Consider the following 16,204-nt stretch of genomic DNA (forward strand, 5'->3'; position numbering starts at 1 on the left):
TTCAATTTTTCAAAACAACTTGTTTTTTTCTTGACTCAACCAGAAACGAAAGTATTCTTACTGGTAGTCCTGTTCAGGTTCGTGATGTATCCCCATGTTTACTTCCAGAATCATCAATAAATGTTCATACAAATGAAGGAGTAAAACTTGACTGGACTTCTCTTGATCAAAATACGTTGTTAGATGATGGGGTTTTACAACTAGTCTCATTATCGCCTAGTTGTCTACCAAATTATGGTACTGTACTATACTTCTGTTATGATCCACACTATAGTCAATTAAGTGGATTAACATGGCCAAAAGTTGTTTCACAGTCAATCAATTCTGCTACTCAAGAAATAAAGAATACTAATATTCAAAATGAATGTGATCAAGTATCATTTAATCCGAAACAAATGAACACAAGATATTTACCATTAATGTCTGCTATAGTTAATATTTTAGAATCGATTATCATTCAGTTCAAACTGCACATGATAACATTGAGAGAATTATCACCAATTTCTGATTTACTTCTCCCTTTAATCGATTGGATCAAACGTGTTTATCAAAAATCATTTTTTCTCAAATGGAAATCGCTAACTATGTTTCAACAAAAATTCTCGACGATAACTTCCACTGATGAGGTTGATAATGATGAGCCTCATTTGCTCATATCCATTGAAAGTGAATTAATTACAAGAATATTGTTATTGTTTAGTCAGGTAAATTTCATACTGGAATTAAGCTGAGAGTTTTCCGGGATCCTACCTTTATTTTTTTTTAGCTGAAAAGCTTTAGGACTTTGTTTTTTTTTGTATTGATGTGCTGTAGACTGTATTCAGTTGATAATTTAGTCGAATCAGTATTGCAATATGTAGTAGAAATTGATTAAATTCAAATCACGACACTTGCAGTTTGAATATACCAGAAGTGAAACTAGTTAATCGTCGTGTGATATTACGAATTGGTTGGGTTCCAACCCATTGATTCTAATGCTTAGGTGTTCGCCAAGATACCTAGAGCTCATGGGTTTGATCCTTGGTGAGGCTGTTGGTATCCACTGCTGAGCAGTCCCAAAATAATACAGAAAACAGTCAAGTCCTCTCCCCTTTGCAGTAATGACCCGGCCAACATAAATGTAATAATACTAATATAAATTCTGAAAATAATAATTACAGAATTCATGCCAGTTTACAGACATGATCAGCTAAATATATACAGTAATAATATTAAATGCAGAGAACAGATTTGTGATATACGAGGGTTTTAAGTTTCCTAGTTCGAAAATTGTTTAGATAGTACATTCTTCACATGTATTACATCAATGAAATGCATCAGTCAGGAACTTTTAATTCTTTTTCAGTTGGCATCCTGTTGATGTGTGAATGGTGTATTTAAGGTTATTTACTGCTCCATAACGAACTGATTATAACCATCTACAACTAGAGAAAATAAAACGGAAGCAGAGAGCACGGGGCAAAAAAGGCAATAATTACTACGATAGGTTAGTCAGGTCGGGTTATTTTTGTGTTAGATATTATTCAAATTAGTCAGGGTTGCCAGGGCTAGTGTTAGTGTAAAGTGACGGCAGGTGGGTACGTTTACCTAGTGGATTTAGTGATAAAAATGACTAAACATTTAAAGTTCCTATAGTCTCACTTGTGGAATGAGATAAACCTACAGGTGTAAGAACATTTAAAGCATTTTCAGAAGTGAGGTATCTATGCAACGAACAAAGAACGGGAGCGACTTTATCTCACAGATATATTGTGGTAGACTATTCCAGAGTCTGGAAAATATGCTGACAAATTGTAAGGGACTCTGTAACTAGGTGTTTCTGCATATTGAATTACTTCACTGGATGTAGAGGATAGTTTATTAAATATTTTGAAGAAAAAGATTCGATTCGGTTTGAGTCGCCTTTTTCACAAAGGGTCTAGTCCAAGTTTATTACATCTGGACTTATAATTCAAGGTACAATCAGTTTCAAGAATCCGAAGTGTAAATCGTCTCTGTACGGATTCCAACCTCAATTCATCCTTTGTGAGCACACTACTAAGAATAAACGTGCACTATTCTAGGAGTGGTCGAACACGTACTTTGTACATTAAAATACATGACTCGTTGTTATAGGGGTTTCGAGTTATGCAGCTGTTACGTCTTGTAGGTTGAACGCTATATTTAGATCCTAAGCTATTCTGATAACCCCAGTCTAGAACTACTCAGCGACTTGAAGACGAGAGAAAAGGCACAAAATGTGTGGGAAGCACTTTACTACTTTACTACCATAAGAAGTTGGGACTTGGAGGTTTCAAGTTGTTTCCATGAATATATCTCAATTGTATTGTAATGGTTAACTTAGCTCTCCAACTAAGTAGTCGTGAAGTTTCTGTTCTTCTGAAAATTAACTTTTCATCCTGTTAGGGAGAGGGGCTATTGTTTTACTTGTGTGGCACATATGTATTCGGTGCCCCTTTGTACCGATATTTATGTGTTCAAATAAATAAACAAATAAATCCACTTCATCCATGGTGATGACAAATGGTATTCATAAAAAAATCAGTTGCATTGAAAATATGCTAATCGCTATGAATTTGATAAGCTTCGATATATATTTTAAATTAATTTTTTTCTTTATTTAAACACATAAATATTGGTACAAGGAAGCACCAAATATATATGCACCGCACAAATCTCATTTGATTTGTGGGAGGGCTGTGATACTGCCCAGGTGCTCAAACTGAAGCAGGTGGTTTTCTTAGGGGACCACACTCGGAACCTTTGACCTAAAGATCTGATCCACAAGGCAGTGGAGTATCGTGAGGAGATGCAGTCCCATGGTAACCGGTGACCAACGATTGGTTCATACGCCATTTTTTCCTTTAGGGTACTGGAGCCCATGTGCACCATTGGTTTGGAATCATGGTTTTCCAACTCCCCTAGGTGGACTCACCGTGTCCACCAACCCGGTTAAAGCGCCAGACATTCGCTTTTCGTCCTTTCAATTTCGTAAACAACAATAATGCCACGAGAAGGCAGCGAGTAGGACTTCCCTGACAGAGGCTATATACGCGTGGCCATGTGAGAGCATTTGGAGAGCGAGAGCGGACTCTCCCCACTCTCGGCCGTATCAGGGCATTTGGGGACTTTTGATATATAGTTAAACTTGATAGTCAACTCTTCATTTCATTGTTATTTAAAAACAACTTACAATATCTGCATATTCTGGCAATTTTTTACTTCTATCTATTTTTTGTTTCTACTCTAGATTTTAGAATTAAATGAATCAAATTTAAGTGTCTATTTAAAATCATCATTATGTTGTAATTCAACTTTGGGTGAATATGTCAATAGTGGTAATATTATCCATTTAGCTGCTTTACGTATTCTGCCATATTTACGTAAAGGTCAAGAAGAATTAAGAACTCGTCTTATTTTAGAAGTTATATTCAATAATCGACAAATTGAATTAAACAGCTTCAAGTGAGTATATCACTTTTTATTTTAATAATAACTATCATAGGTAGTTTGGGTACTATAAAGTAATACTGAATGGCTGCATAATACATAAACAATATTATGCTAAATAAAGGCTTATTCATTCGCTCATTTCCTACACTTTAAAGGACGGTTAGTGATAATACTACCTAGCCGCTCCCTGAACCAAAGTAGGTAGACAAGGTTCGAAATTGAGCTCTGTTGACTGAATATTATGCACCGTAACCATTATGCTACTCCTTTACATAGAGAAATATATCTCTATGGGGAATAAGATTTGTAGCTCAGATGGATAATTTTAAGTGGAGTTTCATTTTCTGAACTCAATAGTTTAACCTCAAAGCTTTAACCATCCTTTTGGACAATGTTATCAGCGCAAAATCCAGATAAAAGTAAAGTATTTGAATTTTTTTCATATGAATAACAGCCTATTCTGTCAACCTTGATCGTGAGGTGTTGGTGATTCTCATCCTGTTATTGTATGCATATTTATTTTGGTTGATAGATTGGGTTCGTTCCGGTATGCTTATTGATTGTTGATTAACCTGATTTCCAAGTCCTAAAAATTCTATGATCGTCTTATTAATTTCTGTTCAAGATTTCAACATTTTCGCAGTCGAACGTGTGTTCACAGTTGTCTACGTGCATTGATACAAGGAAAGTTACATCATAGCGTATGGTAGCTAATTGTATTCACGCAGTTGAAGACGAAGAGAGCGTCCACTTTGCTTGATGTAGCGTTTAAATTAGTTGGGGCAGTTAGTTTCGTAGATTATGTTTGACTTTGCTTCTTTTCTCTTTTCATCCTTTGGTTTTCATAAGACTGAATAAAGTTATTTTATTGAATGATGTTCTACGCCTCTTTCAAACGATCTCAATAATTTTCTAGTTTTCAATGTATCCTTCATATATAATGAAATGCTCCGTTTTTTTGGTTTCCTCATTCGATCACTCACTTGACTGGAATTGTTGGCATGTACCAATTAACAAGTAAATAATTTCCTGTCGCTATTGAATATTTTTTATTCTGATCATGTACAGAAACAAATTCTATCAACTTCTGTAATTAAAATTTCTGGGTGAATATTTATTTGTTTTTCAGCGACACGCTTAACGTTGAATACGTTTTACGACGTCTACATGAAATTAGAGAACTGTATTACCATGAACTAGTACTTGGAACAACATCAACTTCCATTGCACGGAATGATGGTGTCACAGATAATATTAATGATAACGAAGACAGTCGATTAAGTAAGTTATATATATTCATTCAAATATGTCACACTATGTCCAAACCTCAGTGATCGTGTTAAAACTAGCTTAATGTGTGCTTAACTAAATAGGAATTAAGAGGCCTAGTTCGTTTCATTTTGGTATACTAATGTAAAGTATGACGATTTAGAGAAGAATTCTCATTTTAGTTTGATGTCACTTACGCCTGCCTACCTGTCTGTCAAGTTGATTATTGAAACTAAAATAAGTTCACTATGTATAGATAATTTTAATCAATCATTGGAGGTGTTAGATAATAGAACACAGAATTAGTCACAGTAGCGCACATTCATTCTTTCTATTTGATTCATATTGTCTGTCACCTAATATTTTCTACTCCTGTTACTGATACTGTTGTAAACGAGAATACAGGTGGGAATAAGTGATTATATCTGAATAAAAATTATAGAATCTCCTGAGAAATATGAGAATCATACACTGAATACTTCATTTGCAAATTTCCATCATTTGTCTGTCACATTCTGTATAATTCTTCCAGTTCACAATTCCTTTCTATTTTCCCTTCCGTTCTCTTTAACTCGATCTTCTTAGCCTTCTGCTGCCAGGTTTTTCACTTCTGATGAGTGTTACGTATTACTTATGTTTGTCGACATAAGTAGCATACACCTCAATACTATTAATCTGGCATTTGTCTTGATGGTTCTATTCAAATGTATTGATCTAATGTATCAACTTGAACCCAATGCAATTATATTACAGGTTCTATATTGTTTATAACTATGTGTAGAATGCCTGGAACTTGTGTTAACAGAAATCTAATTTATAAACTATTTACAAGTATAGATCCTAAGAAAAATACATTGAATGTTAGTGAACTGAAATTCACGTAAACATCGTTTCCCCTATAAATGTTATTTTTCTTCTTATTGAATTTATTCGTTCGGAATTAACTTTGCATCACATAGCAAATGTTCTCTCTTGCTTCTTCTGTAATAATACTATGTTCTATCAGTCCACTTCTAACAAAGTATTCCCCTTCGTAAAAACAGTTCAAGAGGCCAGAGAGATGTTCTATAGACTATGTAGATGAGTTTATATATCCTTGATCTTTTTTTTTGATATTCAGATAGACAAATTTGTAGAAAATTTCAATCTATTCACTCATTATATAAACATTTTTATTGTATGACTATTTTCTTTTTCTTTATTCCCACAAGCTATTTATTTACAATGACTGTTTTTTTGACTGGTTAACAGTTTACTTACTCCTGTTACCTCTCGTGGAGGAAAACAGGCCACACTGATCAGCATTCTCCATCGAACTCTGTCCTGGACAATCCTTTCCAGTTGTTATTCATTCTTTTAATGTCTGCTTTCAATTTCCGACGCAGTATATTTTTTGGTCCTCCTCTTTTCCGTTTCCTTTCAGGATTCCAAGTAAATCTTGTCTTTTGATGGAGTTTGATTTCCGCAGTGTATGTTTTATCCACCTTCATCATTTTTTCCTTATTCCCTCTTCAGATGGAAGCTGGTTTGTTCTCTCCCAGAATAGGCTGTTGCTTATGGTATTCGATCAACGGATATTGAGTATCTTGCATAGACAATTGTGTATAAATAGCAGTGAGCTAAAATTCCCATCATTCATTTGGAGCATCGCTTAAGCTTCTCACCCGCACTGTTTTGTCTCAATTTTATCGGATTTTAACTTGACTGTAAGGATATTTTATTCTTTTATTATGGTTTGTGTTATCTTTGAAGCTTTCGTTGTTGTTCATACACAATTTTATCAATACCTTGTGTATGATGTAAGTTTTCCAAACTTCCTATGTTAAAACGTTAATTCATCAGATATTTACATTATTATATGGAAATATCTTTTTTCCTATGTAGGCTTATCACCAATTCTTGAAGATATGCCTGAAGTAAATCCAGATCATTCATTGAAATATCAATCTATTTTTCAATTGAATCATGTTATTTCTAAATCAAGATCTGTATGTGACCGATTAATTTCAAAGGAATGGGTATATATGCCATTTATTCATGCATATTTATTGTCAAAATGCAAAAAAATTAATGAGGAAGATGAAACGTATCGTAAGGTAAGTGTATTCATGTATGAATGATTTATCTGTTTGTTCAATATTGGAGCAAGACCGACCACCTTCAGTGAATGGCCTTAAGGATTATCCAGTCAATAATGATCAATAAGAATTTAGCTTCCTTGTAAGAGCACTAAATTATAGAGAAGTGATGAATATACAGAGGATTACTTGCTTTGAGCTCATTATTAAACTTATTATTACTAAATATCGAAAATTCAGACTAGATATCATAGTTCTGTAATCAGGACAGACCCTAATTCTTAGCTTTACACATTTTCAAGCTTACCGGAAAGCTTCTTAACAGTAACTTCTAACCCACAAACCCCTTAACTCGGAATAATAACCACTAAAAGTCTAAACCTGATTCCTAATGTTTAATTTTTGAAGATGATTATTAGGAATGTTTAAAGAGAAATAACAATTTTTTTACACAATATGGAATAAATGAAATAACAGAATTTAATATAGGTGTTTAATGACTGTTTTATTCGTTTGACAGGTAAATAATCCGATAAAATTCTAAATTTCCACAGTGTAAATCATAAACTGATACCAGTTAGATCACCATTGGAAAGTTTAAATCATTGGATGGTCGTTTCGTCTTAGTATGGGGCTCCGCAACAATGCACATTCATTACCCCACTTCTAGGACGGAACCGATGATCTTCGGTTCCGCGCGCGAACCTTTAACTCTGAACCACTGAGTCACCATCTAACGGTGCTGATGTCTAACTCAAATAAGCTCACGATATTGTGCAACCTTTGTCCATTGCTTGTTGTGGATAACTATCTCACACCGGACACAGATTGAACTCCATTGGTCACGGTTTCGCATTAAAACTCCGGAAACTAGTCACTAGTGAACACATGATAACTGTTAGCATGGGATTGTTGAGTTTGCTGATGCAAAGTCGTAGATACTTACTGCTGAATAGTTTGATTCTAGAGAAAAACGGTTTTCCTAGTCCTTTCAATTTTTCAACGGTGATATAGCTAAGGTCAGTTCATGGTTTAAACCATTGAAAACTATACAATCTCCCCAAACTCCTTTGTTGTAATAACATTTTGAACGTCAATCTAATCTTTATATTTTTCTTTTAGCTCATTTTAGATCGATCATTGAATTGTTTAACGTGGATAAATTATCTTCAAAAAATTGCAAATTTATGCGATTCTTCAGATAGTTACAATTTTGGTTTCATGGATCCAATTGAATCAATTGTGCGATTAACTTTAGGCTCTATTTCATATCCTGGTGCTGGAGGTTTAGGCTTCGAACCTACTGGTCAATTGTTAGCTGAAATTTTATATTCTATCGGACCAATCAAACCGTCATCAACATTTAGAAATGATAAACAAACCAATACTTCACTTGAATTTGTTAAACTCCCAGTAAATTTTCCATCCTATTATGACCTGTAAGTTTGTTTTTTTATTTATTCATAACATACGAATTTATATTCTATACGGCCATTCGATGAGATCACTGGATTACTGATGATGAGTTCTTTTTACGTTATTGGTACTAAAACGAAATTAACTTAGCTAATATGACTGACTAGTAAGTGTGCTGACGCTTATTGGCTTACACAAATCTTTTCTGTTCCCATAGTGGCCAACTAGATCATGTGAACGACAATTAATAGGTCCATAATTCAGTAATTGTAATTTACGGACAGGAAAAAAAGGTATCAACAGTTAGCAAGTTTAATGGAAGCTTACAATTAAGGCTACGTTATAAAAATGCCGTAAGCAAAATATTTGATAAAAACACCGTAGAAATGTATATGTAATAACTGATCGTAGAATAGTCTTCAAAATTTCATTTATTAGCTCATATTTAACAATTGACACGGATTGGTTCAGACAGATCAAGCATCGAAAATCATGTAAATGCTATGGCTATAAAAAAAATACGTTTCAACCATTCTTGTTATTCACTGTTATTTATTTATTTATTTAAACACATAAATATTGGTACAAAGAAGCACCAGATATATATGCGCCACACAAATCTCATTCGATTTGTGTGAGGGCTATGATACCGCCCAGGTGCTCAAACTGAAGTAGGTGGTTTTCTTAGAGGGCCACACTCGGAGCCTTTGACCTAAAGATCTAATCCACAAGGCAGTGGAGCATCGTGAGGAGATGCAGTCCCATGGTAGCCGGTGACCAACTATTGATTCATACTCCATTTCTTCCCTCAGGGTCCTGGAACCTATGTACACTATTGGTTTGAAATCACTGTTTTCCAACTCCCCTAGGTGGACTCACCGTTTCCACCAACTCGGTTAAGGCACCAGACATTCGCTTTTCGTCCTCTCAATTTCGTAAACAACGATAATGCCACGAGAAGTCAGTGAGTAGGACTTCCCTGACAGAGGCTATATACGCGTGGCCATGTGAGAGCATTCGGAGAGGGGAGTATTTGGGGGATTATTCACTGTTAATGTGAGCATTTTAATGAACTTTCCATACTGATACAACAATACACTTATTTTAGTGTTTCCTAACTGTTAATATTATCTGTAACACGGAGAAGGCAACAAACCTGTATTCACATCTTAGCTCTGTGTTTATGTAGTAGTTGGTTTTTTCTTCCACTTTTCCACTACCTCGGGCAAAGAAAAGTAAATGGAGTATATGTGTATGTGTAGTAATCATGCTTTAGACATGTCTTCAGTGAATGTTTTTTCTAAATGTTACTTGGAACTACACTGAGATTGGCTAAATGAAGCATAATCAAAAGATCCAATATATCTAATGTTGTCACACGGTATCACTAATATTTATCTGATTAATGAATGAACAAAGCATTTGATTGTTGCGCTGACCGACTCAAATTGAAATTGTATGGAGGAAGCATCAGTTTCTTCAATAATGCAAAATACGTATTATATAGCAGTTTGAGTATTTGACATTCAGGTATTACAGTGTCGGAGTTTTACATCTTACCCACTTCGATTTGAGGAACTAGGAATTATAACTTGCTGTGATTTCCAAAATGTGTTTAAATATCAAGTAAATAAATGGTATCTTTAGTTATCACACTGTTCGGATCTTTATAAATAATCATGTATGCTATTACTCACTTTTGTTTTTTTATTGTATAGATATATTGACCTGGTGAATCACTACAATGCATTATCGTATAATTCTCCAGTGTTTGCCAATCTAGTACTTTGGCCTTGTCAACAGTTATGTCATGTGAAATATAGACGTGCATTATGGGGTGAACATCAACAAGTTTTAAATTCACTTCGTATTGTTTTAAGTCAGGTTAGTTGTTAAGTCTGTCTTCTCTTTGTTTTGTTTTGTTGTATTCTACTTCTGATCTTTGTTTCCTTCTTATTTGCTTATCTCCTCAATTCAATTGTATGTTATTATTGGGTGTTTACATGAACCTGTAATATTGTAGTGAACAAGAACACGAGTAGGGGACAATCGAATGTAATTAAGCACAAATTGCAGACTGTCTCATTAAATTCTGATAACCATACAGCAAACAGTTAATTTGCAAAATAACAATCAATTGTCTCAATCTTATCTGTTCCTTCTGCAAATATCAGTCCATCTTCTCTGATTTCATTGTTTATATATTTTCGTACCGATTGCACTTCATTCCTTTTCTTATCGATCTTCTACCAAAATACATTCTATGTCAGACCATCACCATATACTACTTATATGAATATAAGTAGATCACACCACAATACGACATACTTATTATTGTAATCATGATGATATCTTCGTAATATTCTAACAGTTCTATTCAATTTTTCTACATTAATTGAATTCTTTGTTTCTATGTGACGGTTTTTCAAATTGTTATATTCTCTTAGTTTTCATTTCAATGGTTGGTAGTTAGTGTAAATTTAACTATTATTTAGGTTATCGTATGTTTGTAAATAATCTTTAGGTAACTATGTCAAGAGATATTCTTCTTTTGATCATATATATGTACTTTGACACCTACAACGCTACAGAACAGTTTACATGAATTGAAGTTTATTAATATTTAGTGATAATAGACTGATCAATTGCCGCTCTAAACATGATGGGAAGATTTAAAAGGTAACCAATATGAATGAATTAGATTTCTCCTCATTGTACAAGTCAGTTAGCTAGCTATCTGAATTGATTCGCTAAGTAGAAAAGGTGATGGTATTTGAAGCGAATGATTTTAATCTCGAGGTGAACATTAACTATGGGATGCAGGTAAATCCAGTTGATGAATTTCAAATAGGACGAAACACGCGCCCTGAATTTCACTCCTAGTTACTATCCATCTCTGTTTAAAAGTGCTTATGAATTACTGGTAACATCAAAGCAATCCGCACAGAATAGACACATGTCGACTGTAGTCCTAAACATCAAAAAGCAACCAATACAAGTGAATAGATAGTACTGTTCTTGAAATAGTTTCTTGGTTTTGATTTAGAACTTAACGAGTCACGTAATTGTTAGAATAAAAGGTTCAGTATGATTAACGGTAGTTTTTTCCTCGTTTGAGATTCTATATTTAATGGAGAATGAAGTGTTGTTTGTTATGAAAATCGATGTTATTTAAGGGAGCTGATGGAAAGCAATCTTCATGATTCAACAACCTAACATTATGGACTTTATTTGATTGATTAAATTAGCTTATTCACCAGGTATTTGGGTATAAGCCTCATCTCAAGTGTGAGAGCTAACGATATTATCCGGTTGCTCAATCCAATGTAGACAAGATGAAGCTTAGTTTACGGATGTTGGATGCCTTAACTACTACTAAGTCACTTTCCTTTCATACACATAGTTTTCTTTATCATCTTGAATAAAGCAAGAACAAAGATTCCTTGTACTAAGTGACGGTTTTGAAATTTTTTCTACCATGTATATCACTAATTCCCCAAATCTTTATTGCCGAACTTTTAATATTTCTATTCATAATTCGCATAAATATAGCTTGTTATACCATTATCAAGCTTCCTTGAACCAGTTGAATCGAACTCATCCATGATTCGTGTTTATGCGGCTGCAATTCTATCTGGTACAGTTCAAATAACTCGTCAACCTTTATTGTTCTTGATAGCTGTACATCATTTAAACCGGTGAGTGTTTATTAAAACAGAAAAATAACTATGAATACAACATCACTTTCATAAGTTTAGATGTATGAAAGATACACTTTATTAGGAACCTACCCATAATGATATTATTATTCTGCTGTCAAAATTTTGTGATAAACCTGATAATTTATTGCGAACATGAGAGACTTAACAACCTTGACGAACTCTGTAATCAATCCAGACAATCGGAAAACTGTAATTACGAAAGTATAATTTACAGTGCTAGGATTAACATTCACGATTTCTATTGAGGTGTAGAATTAGAATTAGGGTTTAAGATGTACAGTTATGGTTCAGGATTCGTGGTTAGGATTTGCAATTAAGATATTGTTTTCCAGTCCTAAGCCTAAATTCTTAATCCTTATATTGACCTTTAGTATATCGTGTTGCTTTCGTTATCAAAACTAACTATTTACGTTTAACAGATAATATTCTGTTTTGATATGTGCACTAAAATCATGAAGACCTTTGCTTCTTCCGATTGACTCGCTCTCACTCTTAAGAGTTGTTAATTTCACTGTAATCCTTGTCTACCGCTGCCATTCTGGATTTGCCAACGATAGAACTGAATCTCGTTTTACTTACATCATACCCCAATCACATATAAGCTTTGTGAGGCATCTCAATACAAATGTAACAATATCCGTCTTTTACCACACAGCTCAATATTTAAACATTGTGGTATCCTTAAGGCTATAACACCCCTAAAATCTGTTAGTATTCTACGCATTTTACTGCAAGCTGAAGTACTGTCAGTGAAATTGATGAAACAAATAGTGGAAGAAATAAAACTGAAAGATACGATTGAAACCCACTTTTAGATTGACTCCATGATAGCGTTAAACTATATACTTAATACAACATCACGCTTAAGGACGTAGCTAATAAAATTAACTTTACTCATGAACAAACTACGCTATCACAATGGAAGTATGTGTCATCAGTTATGGACCCTGGTGATTTAGCTCCTAGAGGAATACGTAGGTATGACTGATTGTATTGAGACTTGGCTTGCAGGACCTAAATTTCTAACAACTGAAAGGAAGCAATGGCCTAAAGATGAACGAGGCGAAATATTGAAGTTCCCAGTCGATTTATAGACAAAGAACATTATAGTTTTTCCTTTGGACAGATTTTTGTATTTTTAATCATCGTCTAAACTCAGACGACGCATAGCTTGGCTCATCCAACTCAAGTGTTACCCGTACAAAGGAGTGAACTCCTCACCCTTAATGACTTAGACAATGCCGAGAAAGATTTATTAGGTTATATACAGAAGCAGAAATTTTAGAAAGCTCTTTTTTCTAACTTAGAGACACGCTAAGCGGCATAGATACCTCACAGGGTGAAGTTCGTTACTAATCTATGTTTACTACTGAATAAAAAGCCGCTTTTTGGACAGATCGCTGTTTTATAAACCTTGATTTCACGTGTACCTCAATCGTGTAATTAGACGCTGTGTTAAATTGAACATCTATTTTGTATCTATTGTACTCTCATATCACATACGTAATTTAACTTAGAATAAATAACGAACAATTTTGAACATTGGGAATATTATTCGAAAATACAGAATAAAATAAAATATAGGTGCGCAATTTCTATAGCGCAGGATAAAAGCAAAGGATGAGTCTGTGCCACTGTAACTGATTTTAATACATGTCACCTAACGTTTGATTTTACAATCTAATAACTTAAAAGGGGTTTTGTGGAGATTTCAGTATTCTCATAATTGAAATCATGGGTCAATTGAAGCTAGACCACCATGGAAAACCTGGAAGCACTGAATGGCCGTTTCGTCATATCATGGATGCACACTGCTGAGGAGTCTCACAATAGGACGAAACGACTGTCCAATGCTTCCAGGTTTTCCATGGTGGTCTAGCTTCAATCGACTCATGATTTCAACTATGAAAATCTAATAACTGTAAAGGATTAAATTTTATCAAAAGTGAATTACATAAATGAGTGGTGATTACCTAACTCCATGTTTTTATTCCTTAACTTTCTGATTTCTTCATTCCAGCTATTTATACAATAAAGATAATTGGAATAGTGAATTTACTCAACAATTTGTACGTTTATGTAAATTATTCCCTCAAGTAACAAATATCAAACCAACATCATCATCACCATCATCGTCTACGCAAAAAGTCGATGGTGATAAAACTGATATTCTAAATTTACTACGCTTTTATAAACAACCTAATAAACAATGGTTACAACAAACCAAATCCATCAAATTGAATACAAATTTACATGTTGGTATCCATGATTCATTAGTTCATTTAATCCATAATAATGATAATGATAGTAATAATGATTATGCAAACATAACTAATGCAAAAACATTTAATGAAGCTATTTTAAAAGCATCTATTGAATGTTACAATACTGATACTCTACCTAAACATCGTCAACTTTATTGGAATGAATTATTTGGAAGAGACAATATAAAGAAATGAAAATAAATTTCAATGCAGAAAATAAAGTTTAAAATATGATCAAACATCTAGAGATACTACTACTACTACTTATTTACTTATTAAACTAACATGCTATTTTTATATTGTATGTAAATCATCCATAGATGAATGTAATATGATATTTACAAACATGTAAATAACATTTAATAAAGATGCATTTTATTCAACACATCTCTTGTTTCTATAAATAGTTTATTACAAAAAAACTCATTTACTTATTTGTTGTTTCAATCATTTAACAACTGACTAAGGCTGGTGGATACGGAAAGTCCACTTAAGGGAGTTCCCGATCGTTGCTGCCACCTTGACGTGGTGGTCGGGCTTGCCTATCGTGATGATTCAATCGAGCTATACTGGCTGGAACAATCGTTCCTCAAGGTCCTACCATGCCAGGCAGGTCGTTTGAAGAGCGGTGAGACTAAAAGCAGCAAACCCAAGGTCCGAAGTCGTACTGCTGACTGTACAGAGGTGTGACAGCAGTAAGGTGTTTCCTTCAGACAACCAGCATGACAGCGATGCTGCCTTCCCACAAGGAGGGGTGGGGTTAGAAAAGGTCAACCCTAAAAATGCACACCTCGCCTTATCCCATGGATTTCCGTCTCCGGCGGTAAGGTTCTTTGAAGAACGGAGCTAACACAAAAACTACCCACAAAAAGATCGTGTGTGACCGACCTCAAGCAGCTGTCCCTTGGGCACTGCGGTCACGCTCTCAGGTCATTAAGACCACTTCTAACCCAATTTCCTTTTGAGGTACCTCTAGAAGAATCCTTCCACGGTGTGGGCAACCGGGAAGTGATAACTGCCCTCATACCTCTAACACCACTCAAGATCACTGTATTCATAATCAATCTCCTTCTTCAATTCCTACTATTCCTTCTACCTTGACTTTCAACATTAAAATTCCTATTCCGGTTTCCTCCTCAAGTGTCACTATGGCCAACGATTCTAGTGCGCGAAACGCTGTCCCAGGTCAACTAAAACCTCGCTCCAAACTACACATTGGAGCCTTCAACGTACGTACCCTATGCCAAATCGGTCAACAGGCCTCCTTAGCTAAAACCCTAGAATCTCGTACCATTGATGTATGCTGTGTCTCCGAAACACGCATACAGGATCCTAGTGTGGTCATTCACTTGACCTCACCTCGCCAAAATGGACAACCAACGAAATACACCCTCCGTGTATCTGGCGACCCAATGGCTAGTTCTCGCGGACTTGCAGGTGTAGGCATAGCACTTAGTACAAAGGCAGAACAGGCACTATTAGAATGGATCCCCGTTAACAGTCGCCTGTGTGCTGTCCGGCTAAATGGATCCGTAAGAACTGGGAAGGATAGGGACACACGTCGTTGCCTTTTCGTCGTTTCTGCCTACGCTCCCACTGACTGCAGCCATGATGAAGTGAAAGATGACTTTTACAGAAAGCTCTCTGAGCTTCTTCAGAAAGCTAAACATTCAGACATAGTAGTCGTAGCGGGTGACTTTAATGCCCAGGTAGGCAGCTTAAATCAAACAGAAAGACATTTAGGTGGGTGTTTTAGTATTCCGGCTCAACGAACCGATAATGGTGATCGTCTGTTGCAACTATGCTCAGACAATCGTTTATTTCTAGCAAGCACTAATTTTAAGCATAAGGAGAGACATCGTCTAACATGGCGGCCACCTGCACCAAACCAACGATGGACTCAAATAGACCATATTGTCATCAGTCATCGTTGGAGAGGCTCAATAGAAGATTGTCGCTCGTATTGGAATACTTGTTTAGACTCTGATCACGCTTTAATACG

At 35.0% G+C, this 16,204-nt stretch overlaps 1 protein-coding gene across 1 annotated transcript in view; it reads left to right on the top strand.

Annotated features, from left to right (window-relative positions):
• Smp_129590 (hypothetical protein) overlaps positions 1-14,397 on the top strand; it is a gene marked incomplete at both ends in the record, with an annotated part of 37,495 nt that extends 23,098 nt beyond the window's left edge. The window contains 8 exons of the mRNA XM_018793053.1: positions 44-704; positions 3,251-3,465; positions 4,583-4,734; positions 6,607-6,818; positions 7,950-8,239; positions 9,935-10,100; positions 11,769-11,914; positions 13,959-14,397. Of these exons, the coding sequence (XP_018647604.1) occupies positions 44-704; positions 3,251-3,465; positions 4,583-4,734; positions 6,607-6,818; positions 7,950-8,239; positions 9,935-10,100; positions 11,769-11,914; positions 13,959-14,397 (2,281 nt within the window). The remainder of the gene's footprint in view (positions 1-43; positions 705-3,250; positions 3,466-4,582; positions 4,735-6,606; positions 6,819-7,949; positions 8,240-9,934; positions 10,101-11,768; positions 11,915-13,958) is intronic.
• Between the last annotated feature and the right edge of the window lie 1,807 nt (positions 14,398-16,204).

The sequence above is a fragment of the Schistosoma mansoni genome, chromosome 1 (genome assembly GCF_000237925.1).
Source record: "Schistosoma mansoni strain Puerto Rico chromosome 1, complete genome".
NCBI classification, from domain to species: Eukaryota; Metazoa; Platyhelminthes; class Trematoda; order Strigeidida; family Schistosomatidae; genus Schistosoma; species Schistosoma mansoni.